Source organism: Carettochelys insculpta, chromosome 31, assembly GCF_033958435.1.
Source record: "Carettochelys insculpta isolate YL-2023 chromosome 31, ASM3395843v1, whole genome shotgun sequence".
Classification (NCBI taxonomy): Eukaryota; Metazoa; Chordata; order Testudines; family Carettochelyidae; genus Carettochelys; species Carettochelys insculpta.
The window spans coordinates 2,200,879-2,224,029 of NC_134167.1; the positions used below are offsets into that span (position 1 = coordinate 2,200,879).

Genomic DNA, 23,151 nt, shown 5'->3' on the forward strand with positions numbered 1-23,151 from the left:
ACTGGAAGTACATTAAGCTGTGGCTTTTTCTTGTGGATGGCTGCTGTACATACTCAGGACGCGATTTTCAAGTGTGCCTTAAGGCTCTAGGTTCATTTTTAAATCTCACATCTATATATGCATGTGGGGTAGCAACCATGCAGCACAATATCAGAGCAATTCAATCACAACTGTAATTTTATATCCTTGTCAAGGCTCTGGTTCATCAAGGGACTTATGCCAACAATTTACTAAGTGTAAAATTAGTCCCTCTGAAATCATCCAATGCTTAAAATTCTTTGGGTGAAATGCTGGCCACACTGAAGGTAAAACTCTTATGGACTTCAATAAGGCAAAAATTATTTAATTTAGATATCAACTGTTTGAACTCCAAATTAGAAGATTTTACTTCTCAAACTCATTCTATATGTAATGGTAGGGCTTTTTGTTTTGCTTTGTTTTTTGGGTTACCCAAATATCTTAAAATGAACCAAAATAACTGGGCATGACGGTAGGCTCTGCATCCTTTTGGAAATTGCCCAACTCAGATTTTTGTTGCGACTGAAAGAGAATTTCCATCAACAATGAAATCCACAGTTTGTAACCTACAAAGTCAAACATCTTTATAAAATAATAAAATCAGAGCCACCACTTGATTAGTTCAGCTAGTATTTACTCCCAGTCATTAACATAAACCAACTTTGTTGGACCCCACAGGAATACAGATATGGAAGATATCTGTAAATGAAGACTTCTAATTTCATTCCAGTTGGAACTTTTGTAGAAAAGAAATCGACTAAAGATTTTGCTATTTTTAATATTCTTTTCCTGTTTTTATATGACACAAAGGGCAAGCACTGCATGCATGTAGTTATGTACAAACAGAACCATCAAGCTGTTCTAATAAATGGAAAATTAAGTTTTCTGCAGTCTCATTAACACATGTCAATCCCTTGTACACAAACTGTACAGCTCTTACAGGGATAATAAGAGCAACTCTGAACTGCAAAGAGTCTTAGTAGGCCAGCTGAACTGGGAGACTAACACGCCTCTGTATCTCATTCTGATTGCCATTTAAAACAACACTATTGTCAGAGCAAGAGAGAGTTCCTGGTCTATAAAATGTATTACCATTCTCTTACTTGGGCAGATGCTGCGCTATGACTGGTGAAAAGGATCTGCAACAGAAGCACTATGTATGTAAATATGTAATTTTAGTTTAACTGGCTACTTACAATCCCTCTGCTCTGATAAACTACTCAAAGAAGGATTTTTAAGATGTTGCCTATAGATTTCAAAAGCACCTAAACACTCAAAAGCTTGAGTCCCGTTTTCAAAAGGGCATCAACTACTTAGAAACTCAAGAGTTACTGCAAGTCAAATCTTAAATTCACAAGTTCTTCTGAAAATTGATATTTTTGGGGCTTCTAGGTAAATTAGGTACCTTTGAAAATTTCATTCTTAATTTTTCATGCTATGAAATTTTACATTAAAAAGAATCAGTGAGGAAATAAAATAGGTTACTTCTGAAGTTTATACAGGTAAACACCACACTTTTTTTTTTAAGTCATCTCCAATACCCTGACATCTAACTGTAAGTAATAATCTGATAAGACAAGACCATAGAGGCAGATGCTCGGCTGGCATAAATCATCATAGTTCTACAGACTTGGAACAAGAGTTGAGGCCATTCCTTTAAACTCCGTGACTGAATTAGGAGTCTTACAAACTTCGAGACCCAGGAGCTTAAAGCACAATTCACTGTTCTTACTTTTGGTACTACAGTCTTCCTGATCTTTAAGGAGATAAAGGTACTGGAAAAGGATGGAAGTAATAAGCATGGTTGAAAAGGTGCATATTTTAATTACTTTTCAACATAATAACTTCATGATCTCCCTTACAACTCTGTAAAATGATCCCACTCAAAGTAAAGTACAACTCTTGGTTCATTTAACCTGGGATAGTTATTACTTCATAAACAAGCAGTCTCAAAAAATTACCCAAAGTCTTCCCTGAAAGAAAAAAAATGGTACGAAGTGATCTAACAGACACAGTTTTGTGAGAGTTTTAATGGCACAAAATGTTTATAGCTACAACTCATACATGTACTGTAAACTGTATATAATGTTACAAAGTGCTAACTAAATATATAAAGGATGCAGAATCACTTTGGCTCAGTTAACCTCAATAATTTCAACATATGGGTCAATTAACAATTTGAATTTCTAACACAGTCTTCAGTTTTTACTTTTCAAAACAGAGTGAGTAAATATGTGCTTGCTATTGTTAAATTCGCCTGCCACATTTTTAATGTGCGAGTTGATGTATTTTTGCTTGATCCTATTTACAAATATTAAGCCAGTTTTCACTGAACATAAGAAAAATGAAGTCTGCCTGTTTTTCAAAACTGTAAACAGTTATAAAGCTTTTAAAACAACATTTACCTTGACACAACTTCAAACTATCAATAGCTGAAACCCCTTTTCAAATTAAACAATCTGTTGTGGGTCATTGTAAAACTAAAAGTTGTAGACTTCCATCCAGAGCTTATATTAGGGTATCAATAAATACTGCATTGTATCATTGTAAGATAACAAGTGCTACAGTGATCAGGCATCCATTTTTCAGTAATATGTTTCACAATTTTTAATCTCACAGCTGCTTGAAATATTAGCACATAGCTGTGTTTATCCTCTAGTCACAAGCTTGTAACATATTTATCAAGTATTCTGCAGATAAGTCAGTCTAAGATGGATGGTGTTTTTTTAAATAAAGGTATTCCCTATTTAATATAAATATATTTCCCCACTATTCCAATTTTCATACAAAAGAAGGTGCTATAATTAGTAGTAATAAAGTTTACTAGCCTTCTTCTCCCCTTTCCATTTTATTTACGTCTCTAAAATAGGGTGGTTCATCTTGCCTAAAAAACAGCTTTGCCACTTTTTTCTTCCACATTTCTGGATAAAACCCAATGCCCACACTTGAAATAAATACACAGTTGTAGATAATTCAAGTGTTACTAATATTTAAGATGAAAATAAAAAATAGACGTCTAAACAATGTTTTGGCTACCCTTTCACCCTGTACTGGTCTTAAATCCTACTAACCTTCATATTTAGCTTCTTTGCTTCCTGAGGTGCCTTTTTTACAGCAACCCTCAACTAAAAATTAGCCTCCAAGCTTGAACTGTTTTGATCATTGTCATACCAAATCAAACTTTATTTGATGCAAGCTGAAAATTTAAGATAACTACTTCTTCCCAATTGGCTGACTAGATTTCATTATTTTCTACAAATCAGCCTATTGCATTTTCTGTCTAAATGAGATCTGCTAGTTTTAAAACTAACATCTGTTTCCTAAATATTAAAAAGTCTATATCATATTTTATACCTGTTATATATGAAACAGACTTCAATACTAAATATTTAGGGAACAAATGTTAATTTTACAATTGTTATTAAAATGTTATCTATATCTATATCTGTGTATATAAAAAATGTACTATCAGAGAGTCATGCTACATGTTTTGAAATCCAATAAGATCTACTTAAGGGCTGCATCTACACTATAGAATTTTGTCAACAAAATGAGTTTTGTCTACACAACGCATGGAGCATTCACACCTAAAATACATTCTGTCAAGAATTAGTCGACAGAACGCAGAGGTTCTCTCGGGAGAGCTAAGTCGCTCCTGTATGAGGCATAATGCCTGTCGACAGATTCTGCTGGAAAAAAAGCGGAGATGCTCTATGGGGCCGTCTGTCGACAGAAGGGGCTTCTGGTTCCCTGGGCAGCCCTGTCTGCAGAGCTTCGAGAGATGGCTGGGAAGTCTGGCTGTTTTCTGTTGACAAAGTGGATTGCTCTTTCTAGCTGCTTTTGGGTGTAGACATGATCTGTCAACAGAGGTTTTGTCGGAAGATATCTTCCGACAGTGACTTCTGTCAACAGATCACTGTAGCGAAGATGCAGCCAAGGACACATGTCCTGGTGCTTCATAAAAATTTAGTAATAAAGATTCACATTTTGAAAAAAAGCATCACTGAAGGAGGACAAGACTGAGTTTTCCCAAGGAAAGTTAAACATTAGTGAGATTTTTACCTAGCTACATGAGATATCAATAGCAACCTTAGAATCTACATTAGTCCCCAAGGGAGACTGTGCAGGAAACAATGAGAAATGGGAATGCTGAAAACTTTTCTAAAGGAGACATTTCAGTGATTTGCAACTTGTGCTTTTTACACAACTGCCAAGACTATTCTCAACAGGGAGATCAAATGCACTAAGTAGCTATTGAAACTATCATATGTTTATAATCATAGGTGGTTTCGGGATACTACCCCTTTTACACAGAGTCTAAATAGATCAAAAATCTTTGCAAATTGCTTTTATAAAGGAAAAGCCTATGTTTACAATTTTCCTGTGAGGAAAAAGCTAAAGGAAAACAAAAACTTCTTCGCACACATGCAATGCAATTCCTCTAACATTTTCTAGGCATTAGATTTTCCTACCAGAAAAAAAGGCTACTTCATAGAAAAGACAAGATTACTATAAATCACCTACCATTAAAATATGATGAGGACTTTAAGTTGTTATCCTGCTTTATGTTTTGCACAGTCTTTGCCTCCTGCAACCAAAAAGTCATGTCCAAAATAGGGGGCTGAGTGACTTGCCTAAAAAGCTGGTTTTAAAATTTATTTATTCTTTATTGCCAATGATTTTTTAAGTTTGATTTACAGCCAACAGTTTTCTAAAAACAAAGACTCGCTTTTAGTCTAACCAAACTTCAGATTCTTTTAAAGAGACTGGCAATTGCTATACAGTTAACATTTAATCCATGAGCAGATTTAAGTCAGGTTGTACTAGAGGAGGCAACAGCATCACTGATAAAATTATAATTTGCTGGTGGAATTTTGTGCTGAAAGAAGCCCTTGCAATGTATAGACAATTGTAAAGTCTGTTAGGCAACTGATGTGTTTTGCAGGCCAAAGGGAGGGAGAGAAGGTGGGTAGTCAAACGCCTCAGAGTTCCAATACAATACTGAATTCCAAGAGTTACTGGAACCTGGATATGTGAAGAAAGGGTGGGCTGGGATCATGCTTAAAATGGTCTCAAGTTCAAAATGTACTAATGTGACAATAACATCTTCACAGGTCACATGGATTTCCAAGTTTTGCACTCTGCTTCTCTCAATAAGTGCTGGCTGAAGGTGCAGTCAGTCGTTTTCCAATGTAAATGCTGAAATAAAAATACAAAAAATATTGTATTTCATGAAAACAGTTCCCTTCACAACAGTTCTTGCTCACTCCCCCGTCGTAGTTTGCCCTGGTCAATAGTTTCCATTTTGTTTGTTCTTCCATAGCCTCCCTTTTTCTTATATAAAAGTGACTGCATCTAAAGATCTAACTACTACGACTGAGGTTTCTAACAGAGTCCAAGGCATTTAGATCTCCTCATTCCATTGACATCCAGCTCCCTGAAGCGCTTCTGAAAATCCCAGCCAAAACAATGCACACACAAAATTCTTTACACTAAACTGAAAGAAAAAATATAAACGTAGGCTTTAAAACTTTTGAGTCTTACAGGCCTATAAAAAGGCAGATCCCTAACAAAAAAACCTAGGCAACATCCCTGCTTCATTACAGAGATATACGTTTTTGCTACCAAATATTTTCTTTTCACCTTAGCTATCCAGCTAGGTCAGTCAATAACTAGGACTAAGGAAAAATCATTTATATGTGAAAATCAGAGTAAAAGCTTTGTGCAAGAAATAACTAAATAAGAAGGAATTAAATAAAAACTGAAAGATGGTATTTTCAGAGTACATTTCTCTGGCCCCAACACAAGAGGACATAACATCTGCAAATATAAGACCACAAGCACATGCAGCGATCACTTCTAGTTACAGAAATACTAATGGCGTTGCTGGGCTGTTTGAAAATTAGTAGTTAGTTTTGCAAAATAGGTACACAATGTTATGTGTACATTTCTGTTCCAAGCCTTCATTTTCAGTACCATCATGCAACGGCAGCAGAGCTAGTCACTAAGAATTAGTTACAACTTGCAGTGAAACTGTGCCATTCACATGGATGTGGATCATCACCTCATCATGTTACACAGACTTTACTTTTCTTAGAGCAAAATGGAGAAATTACTATTAATAGTTATGCTTTGCTTATTCTTTTCCTTTTTTACACTGTAAGGAATTTGAATGAAATAAACAGGTGAGCACGCAGGTCATGTAACACAGAACTGCAAGAATCAACTAAGGTCACAGATTTCATGATATTCTGCGCATGCTCAATGCCTGCATATACAAAAACTTACCCTATAATCAACTAAAGAGATTTGCTTCACTAAAGAGATAGTTTTCCCGTCGCAGATATACGCACTATATCAGCACCATGCCAAGATAATTGGGTCATTCTTATTATACTCTTCCTCAGATTAGTAACTCCAATAGTACTACAATAAGTATACAAGCAATAAAGACGCATAGTTTAAAATTAGTCTTTGTACTTACCCTAGTCCCAAAGCCAATACATGAGATATAAAGAGAGATGGAATGAAAACTTTAAGAAACTCTGCAGAGAAAATGCCTCCTTTCTTCATAGCACCACTCTTTCTCATACTTAAAGATACTACACGTTTTGGATGTCTGAAGTGAAACTCCCTGAAGGGGGGAGGGAGGAGAAAAAAAAGACAGGAACACTTCAGAACTGTGTGAACTCTGCAAGATTTTTTTCAAGATGGAACAAACGGGGTTAGAGCCAGACTGCAGTGTGAAGAGAGAAAAACCGATACTGTGGAGAGACTACTCACTCAAGTACAAAAACAATAGGAGCAAATGCTCAAATGACAATTGGGTGTGGGAGAGGGAGTTTCACTACCTGACTCTCAGACATTTTTGTTTCACACAGGGATGTACAAATCTCCCAGATATAGACAGCAAGTTTAACAAGCACTTTGCACTCAGGTGGTGTTAGTCATTCAGGGGTTTCAACGCCTGATTGTGAGCATATACCAATTTTACAGATGCAAAAATCACGATGTCAAGAATTTAGATGATTTGCCAACACTTGACATTGCGTTCTTACTGAACGCCACAAATGCAAGCTTTGCGAACCAGGATCTAACATATAAAGAACATTGTTATTAGGAAAAAAAGTAACTTCATAGTAAGCTTACTGATGGGTTGCTTTCAGTAAAAGGATCTCTGTTATGCTGTTACATACTTTGCAACTTTGTTTTTTATTTATATCCTACCTATCCTCCAAGGAAAACCCAAGTCACCAAAATACTTTTTTCTGTGATCATCCCATTTTGATAACCACATTAATTCAATGTATGTGTAGCAGGATTCCTCTTTCCTTCTTACAGAAGGACTGTTTATTAGTAAGGAGTTTGACTCACTTGGGAGGAATGTTTTCAGGCCTACTCGACCAGTCTGAAACCCAGGCAGCACTTTTCTTCAAAACTTCCACCTCTTTCTCTCCTTCTACCGCTTCCTCTTCAGACTGAAAATATACATGGGAGATGCCCTATAACACTTCATCACTGTTCCTCCTGGCATTAATTTTATGAACATCAACTGCAGTATCAAAATAAGTAGCACATGTTGGTAGTTTTCATTCTATCAGGCACACATTAGAGTTGAAGAGGAAAACTGAAAAGACATTCTTGTATCAAGAGTTTATTTGGAAAGGATTTTACTTTGCCCACAGGGTTCACTGATGTCAATACATCTCTGATAAATGTATTTTTTTTTAAATCATGGACTAAAGTGAGCTTCATTGAAATGATGTTTAAATACAGATTGCAAGCTGTAGAGAACAACTGAGAGGATGACTTCAACAATAGCCTAAGTAAGCTCGTGTTGAATAAAATATTTTAAAGTATAAACCATTCCCAAAACCATTAGCAAATCTTAAATCAGATATAATCGAAGTACATTATTTCTGGACAAACTGTACGTATGTATTTTAAATAATTTCTTTCAGATTTTTTCCCCCACTATCGATGTCAAACAAATCTCTTCGATTGGTATTTTACCACTGCTATTTAACACTTATGTTGTAGCGGAGCTTGGTCTGGGCCCAACTATTGTAGGCGGTATACAAGAACACGGTAAACGACAGTACCTGCCCCAAAGATTAATGCCTCCCTCCCATGAAAGGGCAGACACTTACAGTGCTTGGTTTGTAATTAAAGAGGTGCCGGGGCTCCAGCATTTCTTTTTTTTAAGTTCACTTTCATAACTGACACAGCAAACCATGGATATGAATGCCTAGGGCTGTATGTGTTGCACTCCAATGCTGTGCTCCCCCGATGAGAGCCTCAGGCCAAACTCAGGCTTTAGCAAAGTTACCTTATACAACTTTGAGTACAGCTTAGTTGACAGAGACACCAAAACAAATGTAAAAGGGATCCAAGCTAAATTCTAACAGGGAGATGGCAATCCAGAATGACAAAACAAAAACATCACTTGAGGTGGTACAGGACTCTATAGGGCTACAGATGACGGCTATTATTGTTTCGTCATCCTCTAACAAAAGTTTAGTGCACAGCTCATTCTTCATGATTGGTCTCAACTTCTGCAGCTGAAGACAGCAAATTCAGCACAAAGAGTTGAGCACCAGATTCCCTCCCATTTGGTAGCGTTAAGATTACTGAGAATTATGTGAGCTGACTAACTATGAAATGATTTACCTGAATTTTTAGGTAGTAAACTAAATATTTGTGCAATAGTTCACCTACCTACATAACTAGATGTGTTAAATATATCCATACTATAATCTATAAGTTGCTACTACATCTAGTCAAGGGCTACGTCTACAACACAGCGATCTGTCGACAGAACTTACTGTGGGAAAATATCTTGTGGCAAAACATCTGTTGACAGATCACGTCCACACACAAAAGTGGATCGCTCTGTCGATCCACTCTCGACAGACAGCGGCCAGACTGGCCATCAGCTTTCTTAACAGAACAGCTTACTGGAAGCTCAGGAAACAGGGCTACCTGATGAACTGAAAGCCCTGTCTGTCAACAGAGGGCCCCCTGGAGCAGCTACACAGCTTTTTTGTCAACAGAAATTGTCAAAGACATTATTCCTCATGACAGAGAGGTAGAATGCTATGGGCGGAAATGCCTGGTTTTGCTGATACTGTCAAGAACATGCATTCTGTGTGTAGATGCTCCGTGAGTTTTGTCAACAAAACCCTCTAGTGCAGACGTAGCCAAGACTTTATTTAAAATTTGGGATTGCTGCCTGATATTCTCTCCCACTCAGATTTAAAAACTGCATTATGAAGTTTTAGAAGTAGAATGCAAATGTTGTAAACTAAACTTCATGCCAACCCCCCACTGCAACTTAAACACAGAAAATAACTTTCATCTCTGCTTGGTAAAGCAAAAAGTTAATAGAATTTCAACTAGACAAAATCTTTAATGATTTACTGAGTCTATTTATAAAACAGCAGGCGAGCATGAATAATTTGGTTTACAAAGTTCTAGTCAAAATGTTTATTTGATTTTAAAAAACACAAAGAACATGGCACAATATAAATAAGCATGGTTATTTCAAAAGCCTAAAAGGACATTTTGAGATTTTGAATAAACAGGTTTTTGATCAGTGGAGTTTATTGTTAGTGAATTGAAAGTCAAGAATATTACTGCACACTCAGCTGTTTCCATACTGCATTAATAATGCATTGTTGGAAATTAACAGTTTAAAACTGAGTATTTCTTACTCCTTTGAAGTATATAATAAAATTGATTTCTATTCTCTGTACCTGGAAAGCATAGTATAGAGTTTACAATTTTTAATATTTGACTTCAGCCCTATAGCATGCTTCACTAGTTCTTTAAGTGATCTTGATATCAAATTGGCCATTTGCAACAGACAATACTATGCCTTAAATACTGTTCTAGACAGCATTATGTATGTTAGAGTTTCCTGGAGAAAATACCTGTGAACTGTTGTCTTTACTCGTGTGCATTTCCACATCAAACATTATCTGTCCATCTTCTTGAGGGGAAGGACTAAAGGAAAAAAAATGATGGCAAGATCAACGCTTTGGGGTTTATTAAATATCAGTTTATTAGCATTCAAGGTCAATTATTTCTATATAAGTTACGTAGACAATTGAGATGAAAAACAAGGACTATAATATTATCCTTCTTCTCATTATGCCTGCTGAGGAAAAATCCTCCGAGACCAAAAGATTTCCCATTTTCCCAGTTTGTTCCTATTTTATGCTTTGACATGACAAACACCATTATTTTACCTGATATAAATATATATTGCCTTTAAGGGCAAACACAGAAGTTAAAATACCATTTTTTCCTCCACACTACCTCCTCTGTGGGAGAAAGAGGAGTAGGAATTACTAGCATGTTGTCTATTCTAGCACTGTCTTCCACTTACTCTTGCCTGGATACACAATATACAAATGTAGCTGAGTAAGCTACTTTTAATTAAAGGGAATTTATAACATTGTCATCATCACGAATCCTATCTTCAGTCGTAGGATCCCTTCCTCTTATGTATTACCGTCTCTTAAATCGTCATGCATCAGTGGACATGTCATTCTTTTCACACAGAACATGAAAAAATCCTAGAAAGAGATCTGACAGATACTGATGCAATTTGTTCTACTCTTTTTTATTTCAACAATTATTTGCTTTTCAAATAAACCTAGTTATCTACCATTTAAAGCTAGCAAGATTCAGCAAGTATTTCAAATGGCACTTTGGCTGGCTCACGGATACAGAAGTATAAAGCTAATAAAAATGTGACACAGCTATGTTTCCTTACCTGTCACAGTGGGAACTAGCCCTTGAACTACTCTGTCCTGATTCATGCTGGGCATCCAGAAGAATTTTTTCCATGTCTCCATTGTGGATAGAGGATGACGAAGGGACATGTTCCAGGCCTCCATTTTTCCCGATGGCATTATCATTGCTATTGCCATTCATCTGTAACTCCACCCAGGAACCTGTTGGGCCAGGCAGATGGGGGTCTCATGAAAAGCACTGAAACTAAAACCTTGCTTAAGGTTTTATCATTTACATGCAGAAAGCGAATGTTATCTGAATTCACCATATTCACAAATGCAAGAAAAAAACGTTCATATAAAAAACAAGAATGGCAGGTTTGTTTTCTCCTTGCCCCTGAAGTTGACCACAAACTTAAAAGCTTTGAACTAAACAGTCCCGATTTGGGTAAATGGAAGTAATAAACCGAACAGGTATCACCTTCATGTGTATCAGGTTTAAGCTCTGAATCCTCCCCCCTGCAATCTACTGTATCCTATGAAACTAAGCTTGTCATATTCAGCTGAAAATGGCATTTGTGTGGTCAGCCATACATGCAACTGTTTATTCTAGGTCTGTCAGAAAATGGACACTCTCACTTTGCAATAATTTGAGATGGGAGGTAGAAGTCTGTTTTACAGCCTTATCTGAATATTTACCTTAACAGTTTCTAATACAAGAAGTGAAAACTACTGCTAATATAGTTACACATTTTCTTATAACTCACAGTTAATCCTATTTTTGCAGGGAAGAGTCTGCACACAGCTTTGTCTACATACATTCTAATTTATCCTCTCTCTATTCTTCAGCTAATTTTAACTAAAGAATCTAAAAAAATTAAAATGCTACTTAACGTTCTACTAAAATGTTCGGTTAAGTAACAAGTTTCAGTTAGGATAGTTTGAAAATATTCATAAATAGATAGCTCATGTTCTGATGAGTGAATTTAAACCACTTGAGTCCTGCCATATGGGTCACCTATTTTACCATTGTCCAGTCCAATGTAACTCTGGGGTCCTTATTCAAACCCATTAACTGTCACTTGAGAACACATACATTTTACCTTTTATCTAAGTTAATTGTTTGAGAAAGTTGGCATAAGTTGACACAAGTTAAGTTTCTTTTCTAGACAACATTTGTTCTTTGGTTAAAAACAAGAAGAAGTCCTGTGGCACCTTATAGACTTACAGATATTTTAGTCCATAAGATGCCACAGGACTTCTTGTTGTTTTTGAAGATACAGACTAACATGGCTACCTTTCTGATTCTTTGGTTAAAAATTTTACATTTGGTGTCCCTTTTGCCTGAAATGGCTCAAGCAATTAATTTTATATGTTGTTTAAAATCCTGATCTCAGACTATACTCAAATTCAGACTCTTAATACAGTACATTTTGTGTGTCAGAAAATCTGAGTCACTGGAATAATTACGAAGTAGTTTGTTGTACAGTAAAAGCTGTTTTATCCAGCATTTGGATAATTGGCAAGTTCACTTAACCAGCATCTGCCAGACTAGCTGCCCAGCAACAGCAGGACCACCAGCCCCAGTTCAACTAACCAGCACATTTTATTATCCAGCAACAACTCTTCCCTAGGGAGGCTACATAATGAGCCTTGTACTGTAGAAACTATTGCATCTTTGCACACTAGCAGGGGTTTTGCTGTCAATACAATCCTTAATATAACTAGAAAGTATTATGGCACACAGCAATTCTAAAAACTTATCAATTTTGTTCAAAGGGAGGAATTTCCAATAGCAAAAACTAGTAGGGTTGTGCTCCAGTCACTTCAGAAAATCTCACCCTGTTATACTAACAATAATATGTTTCTACCGCTTGAACAAAAATTGTGTACTAAGCTTAATAAAATTTTATCATGTCCTATCTGAAATACTCCTATTCACCATTTTGCTTACTTTTGCAATGGATAATGCTTATCCAGTATAATGTCATAAAAATAACACTGTAAAAATAGAATCAAGGAGCACTGGCATGGATAAAATAAACTACTTTTAAATCATTTTAAAAATTTACTCGACTAAGTTTAACACTGTGTGCATAAACTGCTGACTAGTGCTTTCTTTAAGGCCCCTGGGAATATTACCAACATTCACTTTTTAAGGTAGAGCTACCTTCGCTAAAAAGTTTAGAAGTATACAACGCACATTTCTTGACTTAAATGAAGCAATCAATTATTAATCAGGCTTAGTGGACTTGCTAAGAGCCCATGTTCAGACAGGTGCTGGGCTCAATCACATTAGCTGCAACAATTTTATGCTAGGACAGATACTGCAGAGTGGCATTTGTGGGTGAGAAATTATGAGTAAATACATATTACCCATGTACAAACCCATATGCATTCTGGGAGCAGTCACATTCCAAAAATTCCTTTCCAAATTCCAGAAGTTTTGTCTCAGAACCAGTGGATCAATTACTAACTCTTCCATACTCTGGCAAATTTTCCATTAAGGTTCACTAACCAGGAACACCTCCGAGGCTGGAGATGATGCTGATTATATTCACACACAGAGTGTGCTGGTACCTGGAGTCTTACAGAGCAGAAGAAGTTAGAAGATGCGAGTTTCTGCAACTAGCAAAGCACTCTGCAAAATGATCTGAAGGCCATTCACCAGTTGAATAAATGGATGGCCAGTTCTTAGCCAACGAAGGGCAGAGGAAAGGCAGTTTTAGGTCAGACCAACCAGCATGGACTGGTGAGACTACTCGATTTCAGACTTGGGATGCTCTGCAGTGACTACAGAATTTTTAACAGGAAGGCCATATTTCAAGAAATGTGCAAGAGAGTAAGCCTACCTAGAGCAACAACCTTCCACTATGAAATCACTAATACCTGTGGGGGGAAAAAAAACACATTGCAACTACAATGAGGAATTTGTTAGCTGAGGTACAGCTAATGTCAGATGTTAATTTGGGGTGAAGAGAAGTTACTGTGGTGGGGGGAGTTATAATGATTGACGTATGATAGGAATTTCTCCTCTCCTCTTCTTCCATGATGTTGTACAGTAAAGTTCCCCAGCAAACAAAAGGGGGGGAAAAATAAGGCAGAGATATTGGAGACTAAGGGTAGGTCTACACAGCAAATTTTTTGACATAATAGCCGTTATTTTGAAATAATGAACCTAGCACCTACATGATGAAATCACTATTTTGAAATAAATTCGAAATAGCGGCTGTCTTATTTTGAAGTTGGAAAATCTCATTTTACGAGGGATAGCATCTATTTCAAAATAGGTGCTGCTAAAACCATGATTAGCACTGATTTTGAAATAAGCCACAGTGCCTCCAAAGGCTCTATTTCAAAATAGGCTCCAAGTGTTTAGACAATGTATTTCAAAATTAAGTGCTATTTTGAAATGCATTTCTGTATGTAGCAGCATTATTTCAAAATAAACTATTCCGGAATAGCTTATTTCATAATAAGGGTACCACGCAGATATACCCTAACACTAAACATAAATAAGGAAGGATACTTCTTGTAAGGTTAACCTTGTGAACCAATTCTGGTATCTGACCAGAGAGGATGCCTGGGACTGCAGTGGAAGAATAATTAGAATTGACTGCAATAGGCTTTGTCTGCACTGACACACAATAGGGACGCAGCTATCCTTAAGCCTATGCTACAAAAAACAAGCTTAAACACAGCCTATACTAAATTAAGGAATTCGCTGTTTAGATTGAAGTTGTTAGGTTCACACTAGAAGAAACACATTAAAACATGATTAAATACCCCTCCCATCAAAAGAAATCCTGAGAGGGAGTTTACATGACAAGCTGCATGGTGGTAATTCTCCATCTGACCACTCATCTTTGATGAGTCAAAACTTGTTTAATGAATGTCAATGAATTTTGATATTAAGCTTCAACACTGTCACAAATTTCCAACACAAGGCTCAAGAACAGCCACAAATTGCTGCTTAAAAAGGTCCTTGATAAACCCCTTCAAAGACTCTTTGTGATAACTTTCTGCTCTGGCTGACATGGGCTGGATTTGGAATACTCTGGAGCCCATTAATGCAGCCTCAAAGTGACGGCTGAAAGTAACTGCTGGAAACTAAGAATATTCCCTTTTCCTCTGCTTCAAAATACAAACATGCTCATTTCTCTATAACTGGTCCTAGGAGCACCAGCAGCAACATTATCCCAGAAAAAAATATTTGAGAAGAGAGTAACCTAGTCAAAAATGTTGCTTCTCATCACCAAGCCAACCTCTCCAAACAGTAATATTACTATCACATGGGAGACGCTTCATTTTGTCACATTGTAGATTGAAGCACCTAACCAAGAATTGGCACTTTATGCCTCTTAAAATTTTAACTATCCACCTGAAAGGTATGTATTTCGTTAAAAATTGTGAATTTGACATTTTTCTCAAAAACAAGAGTCACTTTTACTTCAAAAAGCAATGTCATGGACCTTTAAATATAGCAATTTTGCCAAGAGATTAGTAGTAGTAGTAGGCATCCTTCAGAGTCTGCATAGACTATGGATCGCGCCCTTTAAAGTTTCAATTGAGGACTTCATTTACAGCATCTACTGTGACTATAAAGACCCACACGAGAGTGACAGTCCTTGCTGCATCTCTTGCAGATGTAGTGGGTGTCTGGCAAGTCCTTATTGTGCTTTCTGTGCTCTCGCTTCTCCTCTGCTAGCTGTCTGATCTTCAACTCGCCCTTCTGAAGGCCCTTGTGTAACCCCTGCCTCCATCTGCCGCGGTCGTCTGCTAGTTCTTCCCAGTTGTCCATCTCGATGTCTACCTCTCTGAGGTCTCTCTTACAGACATCTTTGTAACGCAACTGGGGGCGTCCGGGAGGTCTTTTGCCAGAGGCTAGCTCACCATACAGGATGTCTTTTGGAATCCTTCCATCATTCATCCTGTGGACGTGGCCAAGCCAGCGGAGCCGACGCTGCCTGAGGAGGGTGTGCATGGTTGGGATTCCAGCTTGCTCGAGGACGGTGGTGTTGGTCACTCTGTCCTTCCATGATATTCCAAGGATGCGCCTGAGGCAGCGCATGTGGAAGACGTTCAGCCTCTTTTCCTGGCGGGCATACAGGGTCCAAGTCTCACTGCCATAAAGGAGGGTGCTGAGGATGCAGGCTATGTAGACTTGCATTTTGGTGTGAGCCAAGAGATTACTACTTAAGAAACACTGTCATAGTACTTAAAAAAAAAAAATCCTGAAAAACAGCTAACATCTTAAACCAAATGACTAGTCACTTTTCACAGTTGTGGACATTCCACCTGCAAACTTGAATTTTGTTTTTAGTGAACACATTTAGATTTACTTTCAAGTTCTGACAGACTACCACAATGATAGGATCACACACAGAGCAGAGGAGCTATTAAATGTTAACACATTTTCATTAGAAAGCTTACCTGTCAAGCAGAAATCTCCACTAAAATTAGATTTCACAAAATGTATCTTAAAATTCTGACAGTATCCCTTTTACCAGCAATAACAGTGCATATCCAGAGTATCAGGCATACAGAGGTGTCAAGGAACAGGAGCATGTATAAATACAATTGTTTGCCAGGAAGCGTTAATTGCTTTGATGTTGTTAATTCATATATAGAAAATACCTTTGAAATATTTTTCTGAGAGTACTGTTTACAATTGACGGTTTTCTACAGAAAAGCTTTAGCTGAGTTTTATTGCAGGGTAGGATTGGATTTTAACCAATACCAAAAACAATGTTCTTTTATTCGGCCCCTTCTCTCAAATGGACATCAAAGTTCTGATTAAGTCAATTGGGCTCTATGTAAAAAAGGAATCGTACCACACTACATGACCACAGGGATTGGACCAACTGGCTAATTTCTGCAGTTATATTAAAGGAATTCACTGGCAAAGTTTCGTAAGTTCTACTGCAAGTCTGAAGCAGAGGTGATAACTATGCCTTCTGGCTCATAGCCACTATGCAGTCACTTCCAGTAGACTTCTGTCTTACGGTTTACTTTTTTTTATAATCTCATAATAACTACAAATCTAGCACAACTGTAGACTATTTAAGTTACAACAATTAAATGCTTAAGTAGTAATTAAATATACCATTATTGATAAAACTTTCAGTTTTTCACAGTAATATTTTTCATGCAGCAGACACCCCTTCTTCCCCCAGATACTTCAGCGCTTTCTGTTTCACCTTTACAGTAAATAGGCCAGAATGAGGTACAGGACTTGATTAGCCAGGGACTGTGGTCAGTTTACAACATTCATCGTCAATTTCAAAAAAGTTGTCCACAATAGCCAACTGTCACGATCAGACTTCTCACAAGATAGTATATACAACTCTCTTGCTTTCTTTTCCCCCTTCAGTAATATGGTAAATATTGTTGAAAACAGAAGTTGAGTTTTTGTTTGCTTTTGCTAAATATCTAATAGAACGATGAGGTAAGAATTAAAATCCAAGGGAGGCACCAGGAAATACAAGAGAGCACATTTTAATGGTTAGCATTCAAGACTTAAGTCAAGAGTTCCACGTTCCCTTCCCAGCTCTGCCACTGACACAAGGGGCAATCTTCACTTTTATGTATACTTTGAGATCTTTGCAATAAAGGCAATGTATAAATGCATGCTATATTTCAGAACAAAAATGAATATACAGACTCACTAGTTTGGCAAAATTGAATTTACAAGCCTCTTGGACAACTGGTATGGAGCCTTTATGAAGCTGACTCATTGTATCTGTTTGCTCACAGGGCCAAGCCTGACAAACACTTCATGCTACCCTGTGCAGTGTTTGTCAACTTGAATAACTGCACTGATTTCACTAATCCTTTGTATTCTGATCTCACACTGAAATCTCCATGAGCAGCCCTTGCAAGACATACAAGATGCCTCACTTTCTTCAATGGGAATGTGCCCTGGTGGAGACTTTATTTCAAGATTGGGACCTAATCATTTACACTGAACCCTCTCTTCCTGCTCTCATCTTCCAGACAGACATCTCCAACATACTAAATGTCAACTACATTAATAGCAAAAAGAAAAAAAGTATGTAAGAAGGAATATCTGCAGTTCACAGACAGGGTGGATTAAAAAAAATCATTGATTTTTTTTAAATAGTTTTTTTTAAGTAAATATTTTTGATTTTTTAAAACTGTCAATAAAATAACAGTTTTAATTAATCTCATCACAGACATGCTACACATATACTTTCTGTCTCATAAAATGAATAAATAGATCTAGTTTGTCCAGCCTAACTACCAGCTCTTGCATCTTGAAAGTTTGGGCTTTCAATTTCCGTTTTTCAGCAGACTAAAAGGTAACACATGCAAAGAAAAAAAACAAGTTGTAGAGGATTGTTTTTGTTCTGTGCCTACGTGGCCAAACACAACAGAAGAGTTAATTAAGACACTGCCTTGAGACAGCGACAACATAAAGGAAAAGGACAGGAGCAGCACAGAAAGGAACGGTGGCCTGAACTAGTAAGAAAAAGGGAAGACATTATTCAGCACACACAGAGTGCCAGTGAGTTCACAGTCAGTCTTAGCTTTTTTGGTACCTTCATTTATATCAATGATTTTTTTATTTATTTAAATTCACCAGATCTGTGGTGTCCAACATGTCAGCCACTAGCCACATACGGCTATTTACCTGATTGAGTGTGGGTAGATAGCTTGAACAATGAATACATCTTCAGAATAAGATGGCAAGTCTTCTACAGCAGTAGCCACTATGCTTAAGAATGGGCTGGACACCACAGGCCTAGATTCACAGATAAACTAATATTGAGTTGTAGAAATATTAGCTTTAATTGGACATACCAAATCTAGGACAAAATCTCAAAAAATTAAATGAAATCCCATTAATATCTATTGCTATATTTTTACATATTGACAGCCCTGAAAAATGTGGCCGTAATTCTTTTATTTGTACTTGCAGTTCTCAGAAAACAACATGCCAAAGAAACACACTACAGTAATTAACATGGCATAGAATGTCACCTGACAAAATGCAATGGCAATGTTCTAACACCAGCATAGTTAACTGTCATCTAATACATTTCCCACTGGGTTACTAGACATCAATTAGCTGGTCCTATCGATATATTTCATGCATGATTTAGCAAAGTGGGATAAAGAAAACTGTTAAACATTAACCCACATTTTACCACAGTATCCTTAGCAATTAAAGGCAAATCAAAACATACATTAAATGGTTGTGCTTTGGAACGTAAAACACAACAGTTAAATCAATATGACACGATAGATAAAACCACCAATCTTCCACATAAATGATCATCCTGGGAACAAAAGGATGCAGCAATGCAACTAACACACGTGAGATATACAGGAAAATAGCTCCCGTCAGTGATATCTACTCAGACACTGAATAAAATAATTCCCACAGCCAAGCTCCTCCCCACATCCTTGTCATAGTCCCCTATAAGCTGGTAGAACCAGTCACTAAATAAACTCCTGTCACAGAACAAACCTACTCCATCTCCCCATTACTCACTCCCAAGAATAGAGATTCCTTCACCATGTCCTACATCCACCTTTTCACATACCCCCTTGCCTCATAACTCTGTTTTCAACCCTGCTACTAAAATTCCCTGCTCCGTCCTGCATTTGACTCACCCCTTGTACTTTCAGCCTATCCACTAAACTATACTGACTTAAAGGCGATCTTTAGGTTCCCTGATATAACCCAAACTCAACTACTCAATGAGCCTATCCCCACTAGATAACCTCCAGCTTATGTCCCCCTCACCTGCCTCTCATTCTGACCAGAGCCAATTCCATCCCCCTTTAATTCAGATCACTCTCCTCTTCTGTCATTGTCCCACGGACCCCCAGCCCTCATCTCCACCCGACATTACGCCATATGCTCGTTCCCTCCCCTTCCCCTGCCCATTACGCAGACCCAGCTCTCACTCCATTCAGAGAGCCTCCAACGCCACAAGGGCCACCAAACTCTTCCTCCTATTCCCATTCCTCCTCCACACCCCAGCATATCCCAACCTGACCCCAACGTAACCCCTCCCCACCCCAGTTCCCCGCATCCCAACGTACTCCCGCCTCGTCCTCCGCACCCCAACGCACCCTCCCCCCATACAGCCCCCAACCCCACAGAGCCCCTCCGCACCGCTTCGAAGCCCCCTCCGATACGTTGCCCCCACTCCAAGCGGACGCAGACGAACCAGCTGTGCGCAGAACCCCATTGGCCCAGAACAGCTCGCGTGGCCCCGTTCTCCGCCAATCCCAGCCGCTACAAGGACGCGATGACGGGGGGGGGGGGTCGCACGCCCCAGGCCCTCCTCATTTACATGTCATTTGCCGACGCTAATCAGGGCGCACTCACTGTTGAGGCCAGGCTCCGCGGGTGCCCCCTCGGCCGGGGGGTTGTTGTTGTTGTTGTGCTGCGGCGACTCCGGAGGGCAGGACATGGCAGGGCGGCGGCAGCAGCAGCTGAAGAACCTCCGGGGCTGGGACGACAACGACAACGACAACAACAACAAGCCGGAGTCCGCTCAGCTCCACCGCGCCCCACCTCCCTCCGGCTGCGCAGGCGCAGCACTCAGGCACCGCCCCCTCTGACGCCAGAGGCTGCCACAGGCTCGCTCACGTGACAGCGCAGATACCTCCGCCCCACCCGTGCGCGTGCCAATGGCGCGTCATCTCTCGTTAGTGCGCATGTCCTTCCCGGAGGCACGGCCTGGCCGTCACTGCGCTTGCGTCCCCGCCTGGGGCTGTCTTTTTTCACTGTGTATGTGCCAAGGCTGACATGTGCCCCAACCCGATTTCTCAGAGCGCATGCGCCGTCCGGGCACGGCTGCTATTGGCACAAGTGCGCGTGAGCGAGCTCGGCTTCCCCTCCCCCTAAAGCGGGAGTGGGCCCGAGCTGTTTGGTCACGTGTCCTGGGTTTTGCCTGGGACAGGACCCAGGGGCCCCACACGCCCCCCATTCAGAGGCCCCTTGCTAGGCTGGGGCTGGACACAGCCCTTACGTACCTGTTGGGGGCGGCGCTGCTCTCCCCCATGCACGCGCTCAGGTGCCCCACAATTTCCCCCCGTGCCTGTAGCAGCGCTCATACAGCACCCCGAGAGGCACCACCCAGCCTGCTGCCACGCAGTGCTGGCGGCACCACCAGAGAGGAAGGGCGGGAGGGCTTTGGCATGGACACAAGCCACACATCTCAGAGAACACTTGGGGTCTCTCTACATGACCCCTCTCCTTTCGGATGGGGCACGTTAATGAAGGAGTTCAAAATATGCTAATGACGCACACCATCAATATGCAACAGCTCATTAGCATAATGGCAGCCAGGGCAATTCAAAAGTGCTGCTTTCAAATCAAGCACTGCCTGGATAGCTGGTGGCCTTTCTAAACAACCCAACATTCTGCGAAAGCCCCTTCTTCCCAAAACAAATTGGAAGAAGGGGCTTTTGAAAACGGGGGTTGTTTTGAAAGGCCCCTGGCTACATAGGCAGCATGCAATTCGAAAGTGGCACTTTTGAATCACCACAGCTGCCATTATGCTAATGAGGGGGGTCGTGTCTACACAGCTTTAGTGGCTTCTCATGGGTGAGCGATTGCTCGTGGGTATCCCAATGCAGGCTGATGCTAGGAGATGAGTTGGCACCCTGGAATGACTGCCAAACAGCCCTGCCCCCTGCAGCGTCTCCCCAGGCAGGCTGCACAATAGGCTAATGAGCTAAAATGTGCACAGGGAAGACGAGATAGGAGCCCTAGATGTTTCCTAAATGGGGTCTTCAGCCAGGAATGCTGCTGCAGAGGCCTGAACGCTGGTAGACTGGAGGAAGGGGAACTCTTCCTAGCTTGTACCATTCCTTAATACAAGGTCATAGCCAGGAAGGGATCCTCTGGCATGAGACTGGGAGACCCTTCAGCCTATCTGCCACAGCCAGCAGGAACTGGTCCTGTCCATGTAAAAGGCTAAGGTGCTACAGGTGCCTAAGGTATTTAAGCTTTGCTCCCTAGGGGTAGCGTGAGGTTTGGGGTAAAAAACAGGTAGTGAGATATCCTGGTTAACACGGAAAGAGGAGACCACCTTTGGCAGGAAAGGCAGATAGGGTCTCATGCTGACCTTTTCCTGGTGGAACAGTATGTAGGGTGTGTCCACTCTAAGGGCCCTCAAGTCAGAGGGCTGTCTGGGTGCTGTGATGGCCACCAAAAAGGCTCTTTGGTAACTTAGAAACAGCAGGAAGAAGAAAACAAGGCATTTGAAAGGGGAGCCTATAAGCTGGGCCAAAACCAAATTGAGGTCCCAAAAGGGTAAGGGGTTCCGCCCAGGCAACCTAACCTTCTGCAAGCTTTCCTGAATCTCTTGGTCACAGGGTCCAAGAAAACCAATACAAAGCCTGGACCATGCTGAACAGTGGAAATAGGCACTCGGTGTACCTTAATAAAGGACAGGGACAGCCCCAACTGGTTTAGGTGCCACAGATAATCCAGAATCAAGAGGATCATGGCCTGCAAAGGAGATAACCCCCTTTGGAAAACCCAAATGACAAACCTTTTCCGCTTCACCAAGTAAGTGGTCCTTGTAGAGGGTTTTCTACTATTTAAAACACCTCCCTCACCAGGTCTGAGCAGGAAGGTACCCTGTCACTCAGCCCTGAAGCTTCCATGCTGTGAGGTGACGGGACAGGAGGTTTGGGTGCTGAAGATCCCCCTCCTTCTGCATTAACACGGTCACGCATAACAAGATTACACACTGACAGGTTTAATAGAACTAAGTACCAATAGTGCCTGGCCCACGCTAGAGCCACGAGGATTGCTAAGGCCTGGTCCACTCAAATTTCAAGGAGGATCTTGTGGACGAGGGGAACCAGAGGGTACGCATACAGCACAGGGCCTGTCCAGGACCCAGGTTCCATTAAGAACAGCACACTTGGCACTCCAAGGTGAGGTGAGTGGCAAACAGGCCCACCCGCAGATCGCCCCAAACTCAGAAAATGGGTTGCAGCACATCTAGGTAAATGGACCACTCGTAGTTCATGAAGGATCTGCTGAGGTGGTCTATTATGGCATTGTGCACCAGTGAGTAGTGGGCCTGCAGGAAGATTTCACGCTGATTGCAGAATTCCCAAAGCCTGAGGTCATCGTGACGCAGACAAAACAACCATGCACCTCCCCCTACCCCGTTTTGATATGATACATGGCTATTGTATTGTCTATACTCACTAACACACAATGTCCTGCTAGGTTCTCCTAAGACACCTCGCACGCCAACCTGATGGCCCTGAGCTCTCTCACATTCACGTGAAGCTCAAGGTCTGAAGCACCCCACACGGTCAGTTACCAGAGACAGGGAAGACGGGGGAGGCCTGAAAGGTATCCCACACACACTGAGCATCCAGCCACCAC

At 40.1% G+C, this 23,151-nt stretch overlaps 1 protein-coding gene across 1 annotated transcript; it reads right to left on the reverse strand.

The window, feature by feature from the left end:
* Positions 1 to 804: 804 nt before the first annotated feature.
* BNIP3L (BCL2 interacting protein 3 like) lies at positions 805 to 20,319 on the reverse strand. Its single transcript, XM_074981837.1, has 6 exons — positions 20,122 to 20,319; positions 10,799 to 10,979; positions 9,951 to 10,023; positions 7,393 to 7,496; positions 6,503 to 6,652; positions 805 to 5,217 (listed from the first exon to the last, which is right to left on the reverse strand). The coding sequence occupies exons 1-6, from the start codon at positions 20,204 to 20,206 to the stop codon at positions 5,169 to 5,171; spliced, it is 642 nt and encodes a 213-aa protein (XP_074837938.1). The 5' UTR covers positions 20,207 to 20,319; the 3' UTR covers positions 805 to 5,168.
* Positions 20,320 to 23,151: the final 2,832 nt, after the last annotated feature.

Bases quoted from the DNA above. Each gene is read 5' to 3' on its own strand.
- BNIP3L (XM_074981837.1), bottom strand. From the start codon at position 20,206: ATGTCCTGCCCTCCGGAGTCGCCGCAGCACAACAACAACAACAACCCC. The intron at 10,024-10,798 runs GTAAGGAAACAT...TTTTTCCTTTAG, and splicing joins GCTAGTTCCCACTGTGACAG to TCCTTCCCCTCAAGAAGATG. The intron at 6,653-7,392 runs GTGAGTCAAACT...TCCCCCCTTCAG, and splicing joins CCTGAAAACATTCCTCCCAA to GGAGTTTCACTTCAGACATC.